We start from the raw sequence: 26002 nt of genomic DNA on the forward strand, positions 1-26002 counted from the left end.
TGTACTTTGTTAGAAATAATTTGCCATGAACTGTAATTGATTCTTGCTAACGAATGATATGGTGACCTGCGTCAGACTGGGTATTTCATCAGCTGATGGGAACTGTATTTCAATTCATCGGAGGGCCAATTATAATATAAGTTAGTAATCATTCTGGGGGCCAACAAAAATCATCTTGCTGTCTCGATTTCAGTTTCTGAGTTTTACATGTATGCTAGATGATGGTTTACTGCATTTTCAACAGCGTTATGCCTTAAGGGACCAAATGGACTGAATAAATAACCAGGTTAAAGATTGGGCTCATGTGCTCAAGTGTGTATTAGCATATCTTACCAAAGGCTGTGCTTTTTTCCCCACACGCGGTGTATTAGGCATGGCTTTTGTTTTGCTGACGTTCACAGGTGAGTGCGATCTGTGTGGAGAGTTTCAACGAGGCGGCGTACAGGCGGCTGTTGGAAGATCTCGACCGGCGGCAGGAGAGGAAGTTTGTGATTGACCTGGAGCCGGAGAGACTACAGAGCATGCTGGAACAGGTAATGAACATGTCAGCAGTTCAGTCACAGAGCACCATGTTCACCACACGTTTGTTGACCATCTCTCTCTGCTCTTTGCTTTCATGCTGTACTTTCTTGTCCAATTAACCTACTGTATTTTCCAGACTATACATTGCTCCAGAGTATAAGTTGCACCAGCCAAAAAAAGCATAATGAAGAAGAAAAAAACATATACAAGTCACTCTGGAGTATAAGTTGCATCAGTCTTTGCAACTATTAGGGCACGGAGGCATAACTGCACTGTTGACAAGCCTCTCCCGGCAGCACATTGTTCAAGCTCTCATTTGTGAACTCGTTCCTCTAGCTGTGGCTGTCTAGCTCTTAGCCCACTATTAGCTTTTTCTGTTTTCTTCATTGCAGTAAGAGTAACCTCTGCTTTTCGCCAGTTCCTCACAAGTTTCTTGCTCTCTCCAAACTTATCTTTTTTTTTCAGTTGTACAGTAAGTAAGTAAATAAGTAAGTAAGTGCTCTAGTGGCTGTCACAACAAACGTGAAATTCTATATTTTGATATATAAGTCGCATCTGAGTTTTAGTCGCACCCCCAGCCAAACTATGAAAAAAAGTGTGAATCATAGTCCGGAAAATACGGTTTGTGCTAAAAATATTTAAGAAAGTATCAAATGAAATTGGCAACATGAAGTAAACATACAAAGAAGAAGATATTGTGAATATACTAAAATACTGAAGACAGTCTATTGTTCCTGCATGCTGTCATTGTCAAAAAATGCAGGGAGAGTTATGGTGACGCATACATTTGAACTAGGTGAGCTTTCTTGGCCACTCTATTTGTGAAATTCCTCACAGACACAGACTGAAACAGTTGAGCGCTGTAATGTTTGCCTCAGCCCGGCTGGAGCAGACACTGTGTGGGCTGATCAGATATACTGTACCTTCGCAGTGATTGTACTTTCCTAAAGAAGTCTTATACGTATTGACAACCATTTAGATTTAATGCTCCGGTTCTCTGCTGCTGCTTTTCTCTCTCTGGGGTCAGTCTGAAATCTTTCACTCTGCTACAGTTCGACTACTAGGATTTATAAAATATGCTGGAAAAACGGCATCTCCAGTGCTCCATTGTGTGAATGCAATCCAAGGGCAAGACGAAGCACAGATGGAAGAACATATGATAAAAGGGTGTTTGTGAAAGCAAATGTGCGTGCCCAGATTAAGTAGTTTTTTTTATTATAGGACATATTTCTAGAACTAGATAAATGAATGGAAATAAAACTACGCAAAGGCTTAAACTCAGTCTGCTGTTTTGTTTTGTTAAAAGAACAAATGGATTTCGCATCAGTTCATTAATGAAAGTTTTCAAAAAAGTATAATAAAGTATATAAAGGACAAAAGACTCCTGTTTTGTGTTGTTTGTCTAACAGTGTAATAGAATAGTATTGTTGTTGTTAACATAACTGTCACAGCTGAGGTTCTCTTTGCTCGCTGGAATTTGTGGAACAAGCTTATATACTGTTCCCTGTAAGGTAGGAAAGAGTTTGGACAACGAACTTAACTAATAAGCCTCTTAACCCTCGCCTTAACCAAGTACAATTTCTCCATTTACGATTTACCCAAATCTAAATGGCCATTTGAAAGCTAAGACCTACAAAACTCATCTAAACTGATCTTTTTCCTCATGTTTTGTGTGCCACTTTTTTTTGTGACATTTTTCCGTCACTCTTTTGTTCCTTTTTTGTTGCAGTTTTGTCACTTTCTTTCCACATTTCCATTACTTTTTGTCACTTTTCTGTTGCTGTTTTGTGGGGTTTTTTTGTTGGGTTTTCGTCACACTTTTTGTTGTTGTTACATTTTGGCTGTCACTGCTTTATTGACTTTTCATCCTTGTTTTCATCTCATTTTTGATGCTATTTTGACACTTTTTTTCCAGAAGCTTTTGGATTTGTGTAAAGCCAAACTGGAGAATTTACGGTGTATGTGCTCCCTTTTTGTTGTTTATTCATAAAAAAGAAAAGAAAAGAAAAAGGCATTAGGAGCAGATTCTTTAAAAGCTTTATTGTTCCATGATCTGATGGGAAAAGATAGACCTGCCTCTTGACTGTTATAACTTTGCTAGATCTAACGCCTCCCCTCAGGAAGAGTGATTGAATCTTCTTGGATGAGTGTTAAAACGTCTTCAATAAAAAAATTAAAAAAAGGAGAACCGACAATAAACAACAACAACAAACAATTCAGCTGACACCTCATGAACAACTGAGAGCTTGTACAAATAGTTCCATTGTGCCTTTTTTTGGGGGAAATCTAACTCAATACAAGAAGCTAAAACAACTTATCCATCGTTGTCCTTGAAAACATATTTACTATCTTCCACTCATCAACTGTGCAAGTGTCCGAATAATCAAAAGCAACATTTCAGCCTATCCCCATTCACAAATCTGACTTGACGAACGTTCAGACGGGCTTCATGCTAATTGGCTTGTGTGATGAGACAGACACACTCGCCGGCAGTGCTCCCCCTCACAGCGGGCTCTGCAGTGCGGGCTTTGGCGAACGTCCCCACTCACAGACAGGCGCTGGGTTTGTCTAGGCCTGCCAGCTGCATCGGGAGAGAGAGCGAGCGAGTGAGCGAGCGAGAGGGTGGGAGACAGCTCTGTGAGGAAATCGATTAATTACCCCGATACGGAGTGGGGAGGAATTTTGATATAGCAAACATGATTAACACTAGTTACAGATGATTTCTTGTTGAAAATGTCACTGCTGCTGCTGCTGCTGAGTTCTACATCTCTATTGGTTTAACTCAGTTTTAGTTTGCCTGACACTCAACAAAGTAGCATTTACATCAGGGGTGTCAAACTCATTATGGGTCGTGGGCCGAAATTCAGCTCCCACGGCGGGTCGCGGGCCACATGTAAACAGGAAAATAGTATTACTATACTATTCCAATGAATGAACAATAATAATGAGCTGTGATTTGGTCAAAGCCCCAACTTGACTGTAGCCTAATCAATAACAACAGCTTACACTTGTATTGTACTTTACAACCCTGTGTCACAAGTTTCTCAAAGTGCTACATAATAGTAATTATTCATTGACTCGGTGGTGGTAAGCTGTTATTAAAGCCACAGATGCCCTAGGGCAGACTGTCCATTTACCACATGGCTATAATGTGTTGTTCATATTCTGTTCTCTTATTACATCAGTGTCCTTTTTTTTAATTTAAGTTGCCCCCTAGTGGCTGGAATGAGCATTCTGGTTATTCTTTAAACATTCATAACTCTGCACAGGAATGGGCTAGAGCAGGGGTGTCAAACATACGGCCCTGCCCTGTAGAGCATAAATTCCAGAGTAAGTAGTCAAAAAAGTCTCTAGCCCATTCCTGTGCGGAGTTATGAATTTTTAAATAATAACCCAAATGCTCATTCTAGCCACTAGGGGGCATTACATAAAACGAGTTCACATAATAAGAGCTTATGAACAACACATTACATAGCCACGTGGTACATGGACACTGACAGTCTGCCCCAGGGCGGCTGTGGCTTCAATAACAGCTTTCCACCACCGAGTGTGGAGTGAATGAATAATGACTACTATGTAGTACTTTGAGGAACTTGTGAAACAGGCTTGTAAAGTGCATTACAAGTGTAAGCCGTTGTTATTAAAGAAGCTACAGTCAAGTTGGGGCTTTGACCAAATCACAGTTTATTATTATTCATTTAATGGAAAAAAATCCTCTATTATATGCGGCCCGCGACCCACCGTGGGAGCTGAATTTTGGCCCACGACCCAAAATGAGTTTGCCACCCCTGGGCTAGAGACTTGCTTCTTTTCTTTTTACATACTCTGGAATTCCTGCTCTACAGTGCAGGGGCCGGATTACATCATCCCACAGGCCGGATCTGGCCCACGGGCCACATGTTTGACACCACTGATTTAGAGGCTTTAGGAATTTGCTTTGAATGCCCACATTGGCAGAATTGGCTCTATTGTTAACCTCTACCTGAACCGAGCACATTTTCTCCAGTTTGGCATTACCCAAATCTAAAAGCTTCTTGAATAAAAGCGTCAAAATGGCGATAAAAGCCAGAAGAAAGCGAGGATGAAAACGCAACGTCAAAGCGTGAAAAAGTCACAAAAGAGGAACAAAAAAGGGACAAAACACAGACACTGTGACAAAAACTCAACATAAAGGTTTTGTTGGTCTTAGCTTTCAAATGAGTCATTACACTGGCCAAAGGCTGTAAGCTCCAGGTGAGAAGCTTTTATATTTGGGTAAAGCCGAACTGGAGAAAATGTGCTCGGTTAAGGTAAGAGGTTAACCAAGCAACATACTGTAGCCCCTCCTGTGGATGCTTTTCTCCCCAAGTGTCGTGTGAGTTGGACTAATTCGGTGCACTCTTGACCTTCCTTGAGTTATAGAAATATAGGGAATGCTTTAAGTGATTTTCACATGACACATTTTCCAACTACAAAAAAAACAAATTGATCTGCATGGCCTAGCTGTAATTGTGCCAGGTCTCGGACGTATTTTAGTCTTGCATTATTGATGATGTTTACAGTGCTGTTCATGATATTGCGATTCTATAATGGATAAAAGTATTGGACTCATGCTGCCTTTTCATATTGTCATAGACAGCCAATAGGCCAATATAACGCTTCATTTGAAAGCTAAAACCTACGGAACTGATTGTAATTTTTTTGTCAAATTTTTAAGCGTTTTGTTGTGTTTTTGTAGTTGTTTTTTGCCATGTTTTGCCCCCTTTTTTTGTTACTTTTTCATGGCTTTCTTGTTGATTTTTTTGTTCCTTTTTCATCACGTTTTTGCCACTCTTTTGCCACTTTCTGCTTTTTAGATTTGTGTCATGTCAAACTGGAGAACTGTTCTCAGTACTTGTGGAGGTTAAGAGGTTAAAAGGTGTCCATGCAGCCTTTTCTGATTTACTCCTAGGCTCGCCGCTTGTACAAGCTCATTCACATTGTGCATTCGTATCAAATGTGTCAATGGCTGCTTACTTTCTGTTCTGATTTCGAGCCAGGCCTCAATGAGTAGTGTCCAGTAATGTTTTCTCTGTGTGTCTTCCTGCAGGCTGTCAGTGTGGGCAAGCATGTGAAAGGTTACCACTACATCATCGCAAATCTGGTAAGCACTCCAAATGGCCATTCATGTGTTTTAGAAAGGAACAATTTAAGCTACTGCACTATCAAATGCAAAAAAAAAAAAAAAAATTCAATTATATTTTTCTGTTGACTCAAATTCCACTGACCTCGGAGTATCCTCAAATACTTTTCCCTTGTCATCGGTTTTTCATCCGTTTTCTCTGTCCCAAAGTTTCTGAGACCTCTTTGACAAATCACCGCACTCCCAAAGAAGCACTGACCAACGCGGAAGTTATTTGTCACTATAAATGTATTTAGAAAGGCATCTTCCAAAAAGTAAATGATAGTTTGTTTCAAAATGGTTCAAAAGTTTCCCGGCCTCAGCTGGCCCCTTCATCTCGTTCTTTATTAAAGTCACCGCCTGTTGAAACATTGCTATTCACTTTTTGCAAGATTGACAGCGTGCGGGAGATTTTTCTCTTTTAAAGGTGCATTAGGTAACTTTTCATGTGGAAAAAAAGTGTGTTTTTGACTTTTTAGTGACCCAGCGAGTGTGTGAGTGGTTAGCATGGCACCTTTACTTTCCATTCCGGTGGCCTCTAGGACACTCCAGGATATTTTTTAAGGGTTTCTGGTAGAGATGCACCGATCCAGCTTTTTTGCTACTGATACTTATACCGATGCTGGGTTTTGAGTATCTGCCAATATCCGATATTTGCCGATGCCAAGAGACTTTCTTAAAAATTGATTTCTCTGAGTGGGAAATTTAATTGACTCTCTTCTCCATTTTAAGTAAACTAATATTTTATTGGACTTTTCTACACTAAATATCTTTGACAGGCTTAAGGTTACATTAAACAACTCACATGAAGTGATTTGATCATTACAAATATGTGAGATCAGTTATTTCTTTATTAGTGTACTTTAGGTGTTTCTATCATAGTTTAAGTTAGTTTCTGACCCAGCCTTGATTTGTTTTCGTTAGCATTAGCTCCCGCTAGCTTTAGCATACTGATGCTAACCATGGACCTTTGCGCGGCAACCAAAAATACATTTGCGGAGGTTAAAACTAACAATTCTCCTGATTCAGCATGCCCATATTCATGGTAAAAGTTGTGTTTTTTAAAGCGTTGAGAGCCAAAACTGGTATCGGTTCTGTATCAGATATTTGTATCCGATCCCAACCGTATTTTTCCAATTTTGGCGATGCATCCCTAGTTTCTGGTAGGTTACTGCTGAAGGAACTGTCTCCTTGGTTGCGTATATGTTCCATTCAGAAAACCAACCAGAAACCCTAAAAAAGCTGAAATAAATTGATTGTGGAGCATCATAGAGACCACTGGGATGGAAAGAAAATACATAAACCCATACAGCCCCCGGGTCACTAAAAGGTCAAATACGCACTAGTATCAACTCTTGAAGTCGCATAATGCACCTTTAAGCCATATCATGTTTGAAAAGTCAAAGAATGTCTGCTCTAGAGGGCACACAGAGGCCGCTATGGGTTCTAAAAGATAAATAAAAGTCTAAAAAGTCCAGTTTTAAATGTTTCTTTTTTGCTATTAGCATTCCGCACGCTGCACGTCTTTATATTCTCACTTTGTTTCTGCCCTTTACTCGAAAGGATTCCTCTTGACAGTCTCTCCTCTTCCCTGCATGAAGTCATACCAGTGGACAGCGTTGCATATAAAGCAGATATAAATAATCAGGAATACTGCAGTAGCATGTGGAGTTGGGATAAGAAGTGACGCGGCACCCTCTCTCTGTCTCTCTCGCTCTCGCCTATTGCCTGCGGCTTTAGGCCCACTCTGCCTTTTTTTTTCTTCTTTCACTCATTTCTTCCCCTTTTTCTTTGTACCAGGGTTTTAAGGACATATCTTTAGAGCGCTTCATGCACGGAGGGGCCAACGTGACCGGATTCCAGCTGGTGGACTTCAGTAAGCCAATCGTTATTAAACTAATGCAGCGCTGGAACAAACTGGATCAAAGAGAGTACCCCGGATCAGAGAGCCCACCCAAGGTACTTAAACATGACATCTCGTTATCAAATACAGGCTTTTGTAAGGGTTTTGGCCGGACCGATTATTTCTATGGCTTTAGCTGTGTTAGCTTGCAAATGCGTATTGTTCGCCTGCAATTAAAACCAGGTGAAAACACTATATAACTACACACTATTGAACATCTGTAAAGCATGTCTTTTCAATTTTACAAAGAATTCCTTCACTGTGAGGCATACGAGAATGATATCTGTTCCCATTTTCGTCTTTGTTCCTCCCCTCACCACCCTATTGACTTTGCACTGACCTGAGGCCGTTCGTGCATACATTAGGAGGAAATATGTCCACCCACCTATTAAAAATACATAATGCTGCAGCTCCGAGGCGCACATGCTCAGGCTTCTGAATAGCCACTGACGGCGCACCCTTTCCTCCATCTCCAAGATCTCCTCCGCCGCTCATTACGGCTGCTGTGTCCGCCGAACGCTCCTCTCCTATAATTAATCCGCACACCTTGTTTCATGTCGGCCTTGTGAAGCCGCTCCGGTCTTCTCTCCTCTCCGTACTTTCCTTTTCCGTCTAATTACCTTGTGGTATGTGTGCAGCCAAGCGACTCTGCGGCGAAATGGTCAATAGCAGCTTCCGCCGCGTCTCCCTGGTGTTTCCAATTGTGCCGTTTTTTTTTTCCTTTTTTTTTTCTTTAAGCCAAATAACTTAGCAATAGATTGTGCTCACGTGATAACCGTCTCAAGAGCCTGTACCCCGAGGGCGGCTGAGAATCCTACGGTAGAATTGCAGATGCTTTGGCTGGTTTTATGATTAATATCCTCTTCAAACAAAACTGGAACAGAGTTGAATGTCTCTTCTGTCAGCACAGATTAGCTATGGGTATGTTTGTTTAGTCATTTGAGATTTTGCCACGCTATTTCCACTCCGAACTTAAGAGCTCCAGCGCTTCCCGTTCTATTAATTTCCTCTTGCACTCAAATAAATATTTTTTTAAAAGATTACTTGGTAGATGATCACTGGCTGCGTTTTTAATTTGATGTACGATGTGACTGCTTTACTGGAGGAGATGTCTGATTATAAAAGTGAGTGTGTCTTGAAGCTAGTGGCTAACATTATTTGGATGCCCTTTTTGCTGTGGGGAAATCCAGACAATGAATTAGTTTAACCGCAATTGAAATATCTCGGTCAAAGAAGATGGTAAGCACTGCAGTGAGCAACCCCATTAACTTTTTGCAAAGCTTTTGGATTTGGAATCACTGTCCAAAAATAGCGAGTGGATTTCAGCCCTCCCACTGGTATGTCTTATGTGATCCTTGGTCTTGCTGACATACAGGTTGAGTCTGTCTGTGCCAGTGAGAAAACCTTGTCCAACAGCCTGGCTCCGATCTCCAGCACTGCTCCCTGACTCCACAGCAGATGTTCAGCTACAGTCCACGGCAGCCAAGCGTAGACACAGTTTCGCTGAAGCTGAGTTTGTCCAGGGCTTTATTCAGATGTTCTGTTCAGACAAATTTGACTCCGCATTGGTCGTTCATTAACAAGTATGTTCATTTGTATTTTTTTTTTTCTTTTGACCTGGTGTTGCGTGGGCCAATGTACAATATGTGATAAGGCTGCACCAAGCGATAGATAATGAATTCATTATTTAGAAACTGATGATTATTAACAAGACTTTACACAAACTATAGCAGGCTTATTACTAAGAGAGTGCTGTGATTAAAAATGGCACTAGTACTGTACGTTTTGAGAATAGGATTAAGAAATATTGTTTATCAAGAGTTAACCAGCTGCATTGCTTTTTTAGTTCAGATTAAGACTGTATTTAACTTGAAAGTGCAATAGAGATAATTCTGTTATGAATTTGCTCCTTGAAAAAATACATGTTGACCGTTTAAACACTGGTATAATGTGGCACAAAGACAAATGAATTGCTTATGGGATAAACAGGAGACAAGAGGCCCTCCCCCTTTAAAGCAGAACTAAGTAACTTGTTTACCTTAATAAATCCTTTTCGTAGTCCCTCTGGGGGTGATACAAGTGTTGCTTGGATGAATGGAGTCCGTTCATCTCCCCCTGTGTCTCTGGCTAGAAATCCACAATTGTAACTTTTCCTGCCTTCGAGGCGGAGGCCCCAATACACACTAATGGAATCACAAAGAAGAAGCTAACTGCAGGCTAGCGCCACTTAAACAGTATTTACAGCCAACCTGCAGTGGCAATTATGGCCTCTAGGGGCATGAGTTGCTTAGTTCTGCTTTAAATATGTAGGGAAAGAGACCAAATGTGTAGTATTTTACTGCTAACTTAAGTAAGGTATGGGGGTACTCGAGGACCTAGCGGGGGGTGCTTGGAACTATTTCAGATTGAATGAAGGGGGGAACTGAATATTATTGTGATAAGAAAAGCTATATTTTGCCGTTTTTTGAAAGCAACATGGTCTTTTTACTTAAACTGCAACACCCTTCAGATAGGGGGTAAACGTACTACCACTGAAAGGTCCAGGGCGAGACAAAAAAGATTGGGAACCACTGAACAAGTTGTCAGTTTTGTGCAGTCACGTTCTGATCGCCGTCTGCACCGGGCACATTTGACCCTCATGTCAGACATTGTCTACCCTTGGACTAAAATAAGCATTAGTTTTACCCTCATACTTAATCTGAAATAGCACAGCTCTTATGAATTCCATTTGAAACAACAACAACAACTGACACCTCACAGCATAATGTCCTGAAGGTTGGAGTACTTCAAGATCTCTTCTGATGTGTCTTTACTTCTACGGAGACTTCCACAATCCCCTCTCAAACAAAATGATATTCTTTTGTTGTAAGCTGTTTATGTCTAGAGTGATGTAGTCTGGTGAAATTACAAGCACTTGCTGTTGCGGTCCCTTATATGCAGAAAAGCTTGTCTAACTAAGGTTTGCAGATTTGATTTCAGTGTTGTTTCATGGCACAAATCCACTCCCCATTTAAACTTGGATTAAGCTACAATAGACGGTCTTTCATTTATTTTTAAATCAGTGTAGCTCACAATATATTCAGTCATAAAGGATTTTGTTCCTTCCCGTTTTCTAGTGATGCAATTTCTCACGGATTCCTGTAGGTGGAAAAGCATTTACACCTGAGCTAATGTGCTCGTACTTCAATTTGAGCACTGCGTGTTCACGACTGCGGGAGTATGCCTTGCTCTCTTCGAGGGCTTGTCGTGTTTAATAGACTCTGCTCTATGATACAGTCCCAGACAGGAACATTGAATTGATGGCCATGTTTTGTGGTTATTGGCGTGCCATTCTTCACCCGGGGGACGTTGTTAATTAGGTAATCATGGCTCTTAGATGCACCTGATGGCTTCTCATCAGAGGAAAGCAGCTGCATCAGTCGTCCGCAGCACTCCGGCTTATTAATGTGTGTTTACATGCTGATTTCATTATCGCTAAAGTGGAGACTGAATTGGCTGCATTCACGTGATCTTGTAACAAGCTTTTCTGTGTAATATTGAGGCGGACAGACCAGGCAGTTCAATATACAGTAGGTATAGGATTTTGCTTTTACATGTCATTCTGCAGTGTATTAAACTTGTTCTGTCTATGTAATCTGTGTAATCACCCATTAAGGAGGAACCCTTTGACCAACAGGCATCAAAACCTACTTTCGATTTTGTTTTGTTTTTTCTCAGTACTTGTACTGTAGTGTCTAAGCTTTACCATACCATACTTGTATCGTTTAACAGTACCCAGTCCCACGCAGGTGTTGTCGATGGTCAACCTGTCCAACCAATGAAATGGGATGTAGGTCAGTGATTTAATGTCCATGTGAGGAAATTCATTTTCTGTACTTAAAACATACACAGAGAAAATAAACTTCTACAGAACTTTGGACATTATTTAACATAAATATATATACAGAAGGGTACAAAAAAGCACATTTTATCTCTCTGTTTTGTTAGATTTTAAAGCCGATGGACGAGCTGAAGGCAAAAATTGGATAGATTGAAGCATAAACCAATTCATTCAAGTTTACCAAAATGCTTAAAGGGACTATACGGAGTTTAAAAATGTTAAAATTATGTATTTTCCTCCCCCTACATGTTCCAACAATGCCAACAATCCTGCACTGTCACTCAAAAAGGTTTCAGGTCCGAAGTGCCGTCATGCACGAGCTTAATATAGAAGGTGCAGTTACACGTATGACCTGAGGTGGCAGTAGTGAGTTTAAAATGGCTAACTTGTATCTAGCCCCTTTAACTATATGCATTTAATTCTCATTAAAAGCAATATGACTGATTGCCATAGCCTCTCCTCTTCTCATGTATGGATCCAAACAGAGGTGAAGTTGGAAGCTCTTCCACGTTTTCCCTTTTTAAATATGGTTACATGAGCCTGATTGCTCTAGGTGTCCAGATGTATTCTAAAAGTTTGCATAGGCACTCTTGGGAAAGGGATCCAAATATGAGCAGCACGAGGAAATACTTAAAAGGCCTTTATTTAGATGGCCATCTTTTTTGCAAGAGGGACTGTTGTTTGTTGAAGCAAGAACAAAATGGCAGTTTTGTGGACCCAATTCCTATGTAAACAATAAGGTTCAGCATAAGTTTCTGTTTAGTTAGTTTTTCTTGAATTACAAATTGCCCAGAGAGAGTTGCCTATTCAGCTGTCCTCCATCTGAACACTGTGATCACAATTTATTTAATCAATCACTGACTTCCAAATATTGCCTTTTAATCATAATGCAGAAATGGGTTCACCTCTGACTTGGCATACACTTTTAATGAGAGAACATAATAACAGAAATAAACAGAAATGCCCCGCACAGTGCCTCAGGCTAATTGGAACAGTGTTAAAACGTAAGCTAGGTTAGCCCTGGGCTATCCTGCAGCCTCAGGCCCTGTCTCACTTTGGTCTAATAATATGCTGCGTCAGTAGCACTGCTGGGACATGTCCCCTTCACACGGGCTGCAGCTGAAGCTACAGCAGTTACCAACCATCAATCAGAATCTGCTAACCCACCGAGTCCGAGTCGTGGTGGCCCAAAATGAGCTCTGGTATTTTTCATTTTATTGAAGTGTAATGAAAGTGATCGCTGGGCCGGTAAGGTGAGAGATTAAAGTTTCAGAGTCCTGTCTGTGTCGGGGAACTTCTAATCAAAGCTGATCCTGGTGCACATATCAGTATTGAATAACTTTCCTGTTAGTTAATGATCAGGTGAGAGTGCATATATGCCCATGTCTATGAAGTTTTACAGAAATCAGTAGGAAAGGAATCAATACCTCCCTGGGACAACCTTTATGGTCAAGCCAGCTAGCATTTTCGACTGTGCGACAAGTTCACAGTGAATCTAGCCAAAAAGATAGATTCACAACACCCCCTGTGGCCTGAGTACGTGCTCCTCCTGTCCGGCTGCGGTTTATGATGCCGCAGTTTAGGACCAAAAGAGACATCGCATTCTTTGTCTCGAGGAGCATCCAGTTTTTGTATAAACACTAAAATCTAACAGCTGCGCTACGCTGCATCTGGACGTCTGAAAGATTTTGTGATCCTCTTGTCTCTTATATCAGTGCAAGACAAACTCCCCCAGGGGCAATAAAGCTTTCATTTATTCATTCATTTGATTTGAGAAGGTGGTTTTGCTTAAGGGTTCTTTCTTAGTCTCTGTGAATCCTTTAGCACAAAAAAGTTGTCTGTTTCTATTGGCAACTGATGAGAGGGGAGGCTCTTGGACAGTTTCCTTTTTCTCTGGTTCGATTGATAATAATCTAGTTACCGTAGCTTTGCTTTGCTTTTACAATACTATACTTTTTAAGATACTATACTTCCACATTTTTCAAGGAGAAAATGTAATTTTTGGCAAAAGTATAATGTGACATGGGATTGCCAAAGCAGCCTTTCTGTTTCTTGTTGACTCCATGAAGCAGAACGTATGCCCATAGTTTCTTGATTTACATCCGGGTACGAGCACTTAACCTCACAGTCATGAGATGCGGGGTAATAACGGAGCCTTGTCAGAGGTCAGCATCTTCAAGTCGTTGGAGTTTACTGCAGACATGTGTCAGTCTAACCAAGATTCCAGTTTTATGCATACAGTACATGACAATAATAACTGCAGCATTAATACAGTTCATGATTGAATATTATGGATTGATCATTATCACAAAAATCTTCAATCAAACATTGCCCATAGACTAACAGTAGCTAAAAAAATAAAAAACTGAGAAAAGAGCCGTGGTTCAACTCAGTTAGCTGTCAATATCTCGAGGCAAGGCAAGTTTTACAAGAAGATCACATCTATCCTTAAAGCACAAATATGATTATTAATTGATTAATTGCATTAAAATCAAAGAGTGCAGATAAATTAAGCAAAAAATCAGTTAAAAAGAATTTGTATTCTTTTTTCTTGCATTTGAACATTGTCAGAGTGGAGGCCAGTCTTACATCGTCTGGAAGTCTGTTCCAGATTTTATTCGCATAAAACTGAAACGCAGCTGATTGACTCTGGGACCAGCAGGAGACCCTCCCTGAGGTTCTCAGAGCCCAACATGATTCATATGGCTCTAACATGTCAGAGATGTAACACTCTTGGTCCAAATGCTTTTATGTGAACGATATTTTACATTTTATGCTCTTTATTGATTACTAATATGGAATTCACCAGGAAGCCGGTTTTAAAGGAATAGACCACCGTTTTTAAATACTGAGATATGTTCTTACATTAGCTTAGACGAGTTGATATGTAGCTGTCTCGTCTTCACGCGTGTCCTTGGTCATGTAAACAGAGCACAGACGACATTTAGCCTCTCCTCTTCTCAACTATGGATCCAAACGGAGGTGACGTTAGAAGCGACCAAGCCCTTCCACGTTTTCCCTAAATATGGTTACATGAGCCTGTACACAATCCAAGTATAGTCACAAAACATTAAACACGTCGTTTTTCTAAGCTGATAAAAAGAGGATAAAAACTATATTGCAAGGCGTAGTAATATTATCTAGTATCTAGTATATATCTCAGTATTTAAAAACGGTGGCCTATTCCTTTAATGGCACAATCCCAAGCTCTATATGTCACACAATGTGGACAAATCATTTAATATGCGTACATTGAATCACATCAAATCAAAGAACAGCTTCAAACACAACTTGAATTGTGTTGTCAATAAATTAAGGGCAAAATTGTAGGCCCTAGTTCCAAGACTTTGTGCTGCTTGGAGGCATGTGTGTCCTCTCTGTGGGAAAAACAAAAACACTACTCCCTGGATTAGAATTTCATAGTCGTCATGTGTCAAGTCTCGTGCCGTAAGGCTGCTTTAGTTTCAAAGGGAAAAGATGAAAGGGAGAATGCATAAGAAGAAATCCTTCCAAAAACAGGGATGTGAATCAAGGTTGTGTATCTGAGAGCCAAGAGCTACCTGTAGTGCTGTGGGGAGCATCCATGCTTCTCCTACAGTCCCTCTCTCTCTCTCTTGTTTTTTATCTACGCGCCTGTTCCTGCCAGGATGTGAAGGCAGCCCGCTGAGTGCTTGACTGCCTCTGTCTGTGCCGCGCTGTGGGTCTGAGCTGTACGCGAGTGGCTGTGTGGGCTGCCCTCACTGTTTTCTTTTAATGAAATTGTCAAATCTGTCAAGCCTTTCCTTAAGAGCAGATCATCTCCTGAGTGTAAATATTCAGTGACAAATAGTGACACGTTTTTGACTTGACTTTGGACAAAAAAAAATAAAAATTCAATGTGTTTTTAAGGCGTATGTGCCTTGAACATCATGCTTTGTATAAATAACTTGTCCTGCTTAACCATATTTGTCAATTAGCTCATATGAAAATGATGCTGTGTGTGTGTGTGTGTGTTCTTGTAATTACGACATTGTGAGGACCAGCTTGAGTTTTTAACCAACAGTCAACACACGATCAAGATGTGGTTTTAGGGTTAGAATTGGGTTAAGATTAGGGTTAGGATTAAGGTTAGGGTAATACATTATGTCTATGAGTGTCCTCACTAAGATAGAAGTACAAGATAGTGTGTGTGTACTTTGACATAATGGAGAAAAGTAATAATTACATTAAGCCGTTTTCTCTCTATTGAAAATGGTTTCTTTTGCAACATTTTTAATGAACGTGGACATGCTGTTGGCAAAGACATTGACTAATTTATACTGAAATATTTTTGAGCAGCACAACCTGTTCAAGAAAGTTATAGTGTGCATGTTTTCCCAATAGAATGAGAAATATAACGCCACTGGCTTTCTTGAAAATAATTCTCTTGAGACCAAATTTTAAGCCTTCTTCTGTATTTGGTACTTTAAGTGTTTTGCATTTTGAGGTCATAGTCACTAGTACAAAATGTCCAATGGTATTAAGTACAGATGGCGGCTTAAAGAACATTTGTCTGCGATGGAAACGTCGGAGAGATGGAAAAGACTGACAGCTTACACAAACATCGCCTCATGACAGTCAAAATGGAGGCCGTGTTCTCTGTTATGTTTATCCCGCAGCAGCGAGAGTGCAAAAGGCAGGGAAAAGAAATAACAACCCATGTCCCTCTTGTGTTTCTGTCACACTTTTCCACAATAGAGAGTAGGTAAAGTGGAATTAATCGAATGTGGGATTGAATGCTTTTGTGTCAGTCATGCAAATGCTGCGGGGGATTTCATAAACAATTTTCCCCAAAAATGATTGAGGCTGTTTATTTATGCCACTTAAATGACTTTAAGACCCAGCACGAGACCTGTATTTGAAAACTATAAGCCTGTCGCCGCCTGGCACTTTTACAGCGATCTTACATTTACTGTGCTGTTGATTGATTTCGATGGTGTTAAAGTGTGGAAGTCAAATAAAAGTCAAGGCTCGGATAGATTAAGGGCTCCTCCGCATGTTTGCGTACGTCAGCTGTTTTCGGACTGGAGAGGTTACATCACATGGGGTCTTCCTGCAGATTCTTAAGAAGCTTAGTCAAGATTTTTGGGCCATAAAAAGACAGAGTCAACTTTTTATTTTTCAAAGTTTTTTTCAAATTGGGGTACAACTTGGATTAACTGCACAGGCGTCTGAGGATTTCTTACCACACATTTTTTGACAGGAGGGCATTGGCATTGGGTTATAGCTGCTCTGGCGCCTATAGAGCGCGAAGGAGTGCATTCAGTCTCTTGCCATCTCGTAAGTGGATTACGTTCACAACTATAAAGGATTCCTCCAAAGAACCCTTGTTGTAGGCTGAAATTGCCATGGAAACCAAGTAATTTTATTTTTGAGAGATTTTGCTATTGCCATGCTGTTGATGACATACTTATTTGAAACACTTTTCGGCATGTTATTTGTTTAGTTCATGAGATAATGTGGGTTGTTTTTTACATTTTGTTCCTTTTTCCTGTCACCTACATATGGCTCTCAGCTAATCACTGCAAGCACATATGGAGCGTTAGATGTCAGCATAGGCTTAATTAAAGATGGATAGGCTGTGCTGCATTCCCACAACTGATGGTGAATGTTATTTCCTTTATACTGTAGTAAACAAGGGATTTTTCAGACAATAAAAAATGCTGTCTGCAATGCCATTATAGATGTATGTATTCATGAATAGTGGCTTAGTCGTGACCACGGAATTGTGTTGTAGAATTTCATACACAATGTTCTTCTCAGCTTCGAGGCTTTGAGTCCCAGGTCAGAAAGTTGCGTAATGTTTCTTACTATACTCTTCGCTTTCTTGTTGTATACTGTTCACACGGCTATAAAAATATAAAAACTAAACAATGCCATTTTCCTATCTATTCATTTAATGTTCTCTATACAGACGGCATCTCTGGAATGGTCATGTTTCAAACATTTAAGGGGAAAACAAAGAAGAGAAAAATATTTTTCCAATGATTCAAAAACTACTTAAACAAATGCTAACATGGTGCTTTATGTTAGCATCGTACTACATGCTAATGCTTGCTAGCGCTAGCTACAATTGGAGTTTTTTTCACTTCTACTGAACAATCTGAAAAAATATCCATATGGACCTGATTTAAACTTGACTTTAATGTGTGATAAATAAGTGCATATTCCACAGGAAAATGGTTTCCCAAAAGATTGTGTTTTCACCCTTGCCAAAGCCACGCCCCCTTCTACGACGAGATGCCGTCTGTATCTATAAGCACCCATACTGACTTAATATTCAGATTGTAAGACGGCCTAAATTCAACACTTCACAAAACACAGAAATGCCAAAACAAACGTAATGTCCTTTATTGTTAACTGCTGTTCTATTCCGTGAGCTGATGCTGTTTGTCTTCCTCCAGTACACGTCATCTCTAACCTACGATGGCGTGCTTGTGATGGCCGAGGCTTTCCGGACTCTGCGGCGGCAGAAGATTGACATCAGTCGTCGTGGTAACGCTGGAGACTGTTTGGCAAATCCGGCGGCACCGTGGAATCAGGGCATAGACATGGAGCGCGCACTCAAGCAGGTATGATTATAACAAGGCATCTCTTAATCTTTAGAATTGTTGTTGTTCTTCTTCCACTTCTTATCATTATTATGCTTATTATTAAGGTTCGAATTCAAGGCCTGACGGGGAACGTTCAGTTTGATCACTACGGTCGAAGGGTCAACTATACCATGGATGTGTTTGAGCTGAAGGGCAATGGTCCACGCAAGGTAAAGCAGCATTAAATGCTATATTCATTTAATCTGTTCTCTTCTCTACGGGTAAATCATACATTTTTAAAAAGATAAGAACCAGATTCAGCCATACACAAAACATTGTTAGATGAAGTCCATCGTTATCGAAAAGATTTTCTTCTTGTCACAACTGGCTCAGCGTTGCAACAAGGGATTGGAGACGAGACATGAATGAGGAGAAGATAATAGTTACACGCCAGGGCCAGCGGGCACCACACCACATCTCTAGCTGAAGACTGGGGGGCCAAAGAGTTGCCCACGTGCCAAACTTGCCCCTTTAAAGCAGTACTAAGTAACTTGTTTACCTTAATGAATCCTTTCCGTAGTCCCTCTTGGGGTAATACAAGTGTTAATGAGATGATTGGGGTTTTTTTCATCTCCCCCTGGTGTCTCTGGCTAGAAAACCACAATTGCAAATTTCTGCCTACGGGTCGGAGGTGCACTACACACTAATGGAATCACGAATCAGAAGAAGCTAACAGGCTAAAGGGCACTGCGGGCTGGCGCCACTTAAACAGTATAGTCAAGTTTGAGTGAAAAAATGTATCTCCATTGTGTCATTGGATGTACAATATCCCTCTCTCCCTTTGTCTTTTCTGTTAGCAAAGTATTTACTCTCACGGAAAATTAGTAAAAAAACGCAACATGCTACGACACCTGCAGTGGCGCTTATGGCCTCTAGGGGCACAAGTTACTTAGTTCTGTTTTAAGTTGTTAAATTTGGCCTGTGAGGGGCTGCTGAGAGTTGTGAGGATTTTTTTGGAACAAGAATTAAAGTAAATTTATTGATAAATCATGGTAGATAAACAATGATCATGCAAATATTGTGTGTAATTTAGCCATTGGGCTGGTAATGTGTTTCCATTTTTGGCCCCCTGCCACAAATGTCTTGTACCTATATGTCTGAAGCTTCTAAAAGCATGCGACTGGGTACAGCAAGCCTTTTTAACTTTATCCTAGATAATCAGTTTTTGAGCTCATAACATTCATTAGTCGCTGCTGAATCATCTCACTTTTGTTTTTGTAGCTTTTTAGAGTGACCCACATTCGGGTTCATGAAGACAAGATAAATACTCACAAAAAGTTAGAATTTTGTCATTTGAAAGTTTGTTTCCGTACAAACATGGCCTTAAAAGCATCAGATATTTGCACTAAACCAAATAAAGCAAACCCAATTGAACAAAGGAGAAAAGGACAATAGAGCCACCATTTCTCCTCTGAAAGTGGTACTGGATAAGGGGTGAGGGTCCTCGCACAATCATTTCTCTTCAACGCTGAAAGGAATGAAGCGCTACAGAAAAAACACTATGTTCCTGCTTTTCAAGTGTTCCTTTGGCACCAATGTGTGTTTATTGAGTGTCCTTACCTCATGCTCAATATCTCTCAATAACTCCTATAGTGCCAATGGGAAATTTGCAGAACTGAACTCATATCTCTCCTTCCCTTGTTTTTTTTTTTCTTTGTCGACTTGGATTTCTTCTCGTAACTAACCAATAACTTCTGGCATGCATTTCTCGTTTTGTTAGATTGGCTACTGGAATGACATTGACAAGCTGGTGCTGGTGCAGAATGAGAATGCTCTGTCCAATGACAGCTCCGCCATGGAGAACAGGACCGTAGTCGTGACCACCATCATGGTAATGCTGCCTTTCACTACAATACTACAATTGTCTCTTACTGGGTTTACATAGCTTGGTGTAAAGGGGGACATGACTCTGTGCTTTATGGAATCCAATTCACTGTAATCTAATTGTAAGGAAGATGATAACAAGATACTAAAATAATGGGTACTCAGATACTTTACTGCTAATGCTCATAGGCTGGTGGTCATAACGTTATGCTTCTATGGCTTTTCTGATGACTGATTTCCCTGCAAAAATACTTCAGAATCAAAATGTAATGTGGTTTTTCAGAATCCAGTACTATTCACACCCAATACAACAACTGCAGACCCATTCTGTCACACTCTTGATGATAGCTTTGCATAAAAGTTTAGGTCTGTGGTAAATTTCATTCATCGCCCACTCTGCAGAATAGTACAGTCTCTATATAAGCCTGAATCTAGATGTTTTAAGTATGCAGTAAAGTGTACGTTCTGAACCCACAAATCCCTTTACTTAGTCATTTTCTGGCGCATTTCACACGTCTAAAGAGTCTGTCCGGACTATAGAGAAGAGCACTCAGAGGAGGGTCTGGAAAAGTGGCACTTGTCCAGCTGGGAGATTACTCTAATATGTCGTTAGCAGGCAAATGCAACAATGACCCCACATCCCTTTTCAAAGTGACCTGAGCCCAGTCTCCAATTATGACTTCCACGTAGACACCAGGACATACTCCTCTACTTTTCCTCTTCAAGCGGGTTTAAAAAAAAGGCCTAATCGCTGGGTTTGCGCTCTTCCTGGCCTTACATCTGATTCCACATCTGCACTCTTTGTGTTTTAGCTGTCCTCTTCCTGTAAAGGCAATCACTCTAATTCAATTGAGCATGCGAAATGATGCAAGTGAAAGCAACTCAAAAGCCTAATTTCAGCCTCCAGATAAAAAAAGCCTCGATGATTAGGCTCGAGCGATTCAGAGCTGTTCCCATCCACAATGTCCGGTGTAGTTTAAGAATGGCAAAGACTTCCAGTGTGTCGTCTTTTCATTCAGACGTCAGCTCATTCAGCAAAAAGATCAATGTTCATACTTGATTCTGTGAAATTCAGAGCCATTTTTAGCCGTACAGCGGGGATAGTAGTGTCAACAAAGAGAGTGAACTCTTAGATTTAGTTGTTTTTCGTCAGCTGTAACTGTTGAGAAAACAGGGGGTCCATGAACAAAGTCTTTCGAGTCTTTCGATCTGTAAAAAGTGAATATGTCTAAGTCTAAACTGGGTCTAAACTAGAACTAAGGACAAAGTAACCGAGAGATGTGCAGGTGTACATTGTAATGACATCCATCTGAACAAATGCAGGCCTTGACCAGACATGAAACTAGGACTGAACTGGTCTTTTAAGTATTGCCTTTTGCAAAATCCTACTTTTCGTCAGTAGAAAGTGTTTGTACTTCAAACTTGGAGAACAATTGATTGCACGTTGATGCATATTATATCCTTTTGTCATATAGTAGCTATGAACATCCATATTGTGCACCCTGCTATTCAATACATTCCAGTTTATGTTCTCTTTGTATTTTGTGTACAGAGTTCATAATGATTTTTTGTCTTCCCAAATTCAGCTCCCGTATGTCAGTCCTCATTACGAACACAGCCTTCACTCTGCCATCTCTCTATCCTCCCATCTTTACTTTTTTATTTCCTCTGACCCCCCCTGACACTCGCCCTCCCCTGCATATGTTTCTGTGGATGGTGACCTCAGCAGACCTTGGCTAATGTTAGCTCAGCCGCCTCCTCCCTTTTACAGCCGCTGATGATGAGGAAGCCTCCGCTGCGACACTGAAGACTTCTGCAGACTTATAGGAACAGACTGCCTCAAACGCCTCAGTGGCACAGCCCGCGGGACCCGGCCAACACAGACTGATAGACAGTTGTCTCCAAAAACTCACAAAGACGAGTTGTGTCTGAGCTTCTCTCGCTTCATTGCTCAGCCCTTATGCTCCTGTCTGCTACTGCTGTGTTTTGAGAATAGCTGCAATGGACTGTGGTGTAAATGTTATTGTATAATCTGACCAGTTTGGAGGGGGACCTGCAGTTTGGGGACGCACAGAGGACACCAAACTAAGCTCTGAGTGGCATGAGATGCAAGGAATCTGAATCTGAAACTTTCTACTTTGTCATTCTGCAGTTATCCTGAGTCATACTGACCTTCATCACTGATTCTTTAGAGTTTCCACAGCGTCTAAATGAATGATAATAGGTTTGGTGTGTTTGAGTGAGCTGTCAGTCGTACAGGAGTGTTCCATCGCAGCACAGATTTTCAAACGCTAGTCATCTGGGTGGAGCTATTATGCCCATCGGAGGGAGGATAAGCACAGATCTGAGAAAACCTTGTCTTAAGTTCTAAACAGCCCTGTCCAGATGACTACCGGACATTTTGTGCTGATTTATTTTGATATGTTACATTTTTTTCAACTGGAGCGCTTCTTTTATTTACTTCTGTGTGTTATATACGGGATTATTGGAAATTGTTGCTGTAAAATGTTGTGCAAGTGAAAAAGCATGCTTGCAAATGAAAGCGTTGCTGACCTGCAGTGGTCTTCTGTCTTGAGAAAGTAACACAACAAGAAAGTGTGGTGTTATTTCTCAGTTTGTGCCATACCAGAGCAGTCAAAACGCAGAAATATTTGAACAAAGGGAAAGTGAACGCAAGGCCAAGTGAAGGATCAGACAGAAGTGAAGTTAACTTTTAATGAGCAATTCAAACCTTGGAAGAATTGAACGAAAACACAGGATGAACTTGACTGAAAACAGACAAGCTGTACACAGAGTGTGTTCTGGTTTGAGCAGGATTTTGTCAAGGTGCATTTGAACACAAGTTAAATTTTCCACAGTGCTTCTCCATCGTGCTCAGGTGCAACAAAGACGGCATGATAATTGCACTCTGGGCTACTGTTCAGATTTAGCTTTGGTCTTTTTTTAATTCGGAGGTCAGGAGAGGAACGTGACATCCTTCATGAACTATCATTTGAAGTCATTTCCTACTGACTTTTACTGCATATTTTACAATAGAAAAATACATCATTTGTGAATCAGCTCTCACACTAATCCACACTTCTTAGTTTTAAATAAGTAAAATGTGCTTTCAATTTTTTTGCATGTGGAGAATTGGTGTTTGTGAGTTCTCGCTGTGTCACTGTAGGCGGCACGGTAGCGCAGCGGTTAGCGCTCGTGCTTCACAGCTTGACGGTCTCGATTCCTACCTGGACGGGTCCTTTCTGTGTGGAGTTTGCATGTTCTCCCTGTGTGTAGGGTTCCTCTGGGCACTCCAGTTTCCCCTGCCACTAAAAACATGTACAATAGGCCAGGATGATTGAGAGTGTGTTTGAGAGTGCGCATGGGGCACGACAGATGGAAATGAAGGCTACAATCTGGTGTGGCTTGTTCATTAACACGCACTGTCCCTACCAGATAAGCCAATGAACTAAGTTAACTAAACTCTTTGAGAACTAGAAAAATCAACTACAGGATCATTAACTGCTAAAGTTGCGATTCACCCAAATATTGCTAATGTTGCTGCATGATAATGGAGAAATTCACCTAATTGTGAATTCTTGGAATTATTGCGATGGCGATTGTTTCTGCTGTTTTAGATCAATATTGCATTTTCTAACAAGTGTAAGATAGTGATAAAGATGTGTTTGAATGTATTACCAAATACCTGCAAAAAGCATAATCCCACCTAAATATATAAATTGAGAAGAGGTTGAATTATGAACTGCTGAACTAACGCAAGAACCACATGCGTGATATTAGAAAAGATGTTTGCAGAAGTCTAAACTTTAAGTGGGCATGTTTCATACATGATAAATCCGTTGTTCTTGTTTTCAGAGGATGCTAAATTACAGAAATCGTTTTTGGAAAAGATTATTTTTTTGCATTTTTTTGACTTTCTTTGCTTTTCATGACACCATGTAATAATCAGCTGTTGTCCAGATTGTGCCTTTGCATTGGTGTAGTTTTCGCAAGTCGAGCAGAAACTCTGAGTAACCACATGTGACCTGTTCCAAGATGGCGCCCCGTCTCGGTTGAACTGGCGAGTCTCTGACAATCTGACTGTGTGCTCTTAACAGATGGTGGATATTGGATCGGCTGTATCCCTGTCTCCCCTCACGGCCTCGTCGCCGCGCAGTAATCACGCTGACTCACTGGCCTAAAGTGAGGCGGCATCGATCGTTATCTTTGTAATTGTAGTAATTAATTAATAAACAGAGGGAATGGGGGGAAGTGACTGGCCGAAACAGGCTGTGACTAACCGATTGCGATGTGCCGCAGCTCCGTGGGCCAGCCGAACGCAGCCTGACTAAATGTCTCTGCAACTTTATTCTAGCTTTTTTTTAAACAATTTGGGACATGTATGATAGGAAGCAGCAGTGTCTTGACTTTAAAAACACCAACTCATGACCTTAGCAGGTGAGAGTTTGAGTTCTAGAGAGAGAAACAGAATGGATGCGAAGGATTAGTCGAAAATCCAGGCATGAATAAAACAAAACACCAATGGATACGGTCAGTATATGCCAAAAAATACAGCAAATTTCTCGCAGATTGCAATTGAGATTTTGTCCCAATTGTGCCAACATGCATTTTAACATCTTTCTTTTGCCTTTCCAGAAGTAACTAAAACTAGCTGCTGCTTCTAAGAGTTCCAACTTTATAATGATTAATTCTGCACCCAGAAAATTTGATTTTATTTCTTCCCCCAAAAGTCGCTTCAGACCTTTGTATTATAACTGTAGGAGTGCATGTAAGGGCTCTAACCTACTGATCTTAAATCCTGGTTGTTTTGACTCTTGCATGACGCACAATAAGTTTTGATTAGAGAATGCCATGTTGCTCACTCAGAGCATGAAGAGACTGATCAATAGGAGGAGTCTGTACTAAAGAAGCACTGAATCACGATATACTGATCTCTCTAAGGCAGATAGTCGCAGGGATGGGATCTTGACTTGTTTTTTATTGTCACATCACCCAAGTCTTGGCTCCAGGTACACTTTTTCATCATAACATAACATGGATGAAAAAAAACAACCTGAAAAGTTAAATTAGATGAACAACATGGTGCATTTGGTGCACTTTCTGAGGAGTGCGTTTCAATGGGGGCTCCAGTTGTGCCTGGTTTATGTGAATTAATACAGGCTTTTTGCCGCAATAGCATGGACCCGTTTAATGTCTTATCAGGCGCGACCATTTGGCTGTACAAAGCTGCTCTGCTCCGCCTCACCCTCTCCTGTCTTCTAGCTCATCCCTCAGTCCTTTCTTGCCGTTTTTTTTTTTTTTTTTTCCCCTCATTCTGATTCTCATTCCATTTCAGCCATCGCCGCACCACAGTTGGTATTCTGATCTCATCTCGCTCCCCCCAGTGTCCCACCTTTATTTTCCTATCACCTTCTTAATCTCCTCTCTCCTATCTTCCCTCAATCCTGTTCCTCGCCATGTCCCGGTATGACTCACAAAGCCACCTCAAACGACTTCCAAAAGAGGGTTCGCGTTCTTTCTCCCGCACCGTCCGACATGAAAACCTTGGAATTCATAGTTTTTTGTGCATTGCTACTTTCATGCTGGGGACGCAAGCGTCTGGGGCAAAGCGATAAAAAAATAAAATAAAAAAAAACTTGAGGAAGCGCGCGTGTAAAGCCACAGTCGGTAATGCTCCCACTGCTGTGTGTACGCCGGAGCAGTGAGCAGTTAATTAGTATGAGAAACATCTGACCTGCTCCCATCATAAACTCACGGTTGGTTTGAAGAAGGAGGCAGGTGACGAATGCTTTTCTTTGAAGTCGCGGGCTGCTGCAGAGTTTTTAAGGTGACGTTTTACAAAGACTAATGGCTGATGTGACGAGGCCCTTGAATCCCATCGCTAAAGTGTGTTTATGATCACGGTGCCTGCTTTATATCGTAAGGATTTTAGTTGGCTTTGAGGCAGGTTGTGAAGTAATGAAAACAATGGGTATCTAGAGAAGTTTAGAGGAGCCTTCAGCAGGATATTACTAGTTGAAAGAGAGCAACAAATCCTCCCCTTCCAAAAAGGATAAGACAGTCAGAAACATTTCATTAGACTGCCTAGTGCTTTGATTATACCATGATCTGGGTGAATACTC

The 26002-nt window shown here is 40.8% G+C and overlaps 1 protein-coding gene across 5 annotated transcripts in view; it reads left to right on the forward strand.

Annotated features, from left to right (window-relative positions):
* The window catches only part of gria4a (glutamate receptor, ionotropic, AMPA 4a), a 143895-nt gene that overhangs the window by 59386 nt on the left and 58507 nt on the right, over positions 1-26002 (forward strand). For 4 of the 5 annotated variants that reach the window (XM_079573827.1, XM_079573828.1, XM_079573829.1 and 1 more), the window contains exons 5-10: positions 402-533; positions 5591-5644; positions 7463-7621; positions 17868-18035; positions 18122-18226; positions 19777-19887. In XM_079573827.1, the coding sequence (XP_079429953.1) occupies positions 402-533; positions 5591-5644; positions 7463-7621; positions 17868-18035; positions 18122-18226; positions 19777-19887 (729 nt within the window). Of the gene's footprint in view, positions 1-401; positions 534-5590; positions 5645-7462; positions 7622-17867; positions 18036-18121; positions 18227-19776; positions 19888-21651; positions 22206-26002 lie in introns of those variants that run through there. The other variant, XM_079573831.1, reaches the window with a different exon arrangement.

The sequence above is a fragment of the Gobius niger genome (assembly GCF_951799975.1).
Source record: "Gobius niger genome assembly, chromosome: 1".
NCBI lineage: Eukaryota > Metazoa > Chordata > Actinopteri > Gobiiformes > Gobiidae > Gobius > Gobius niger.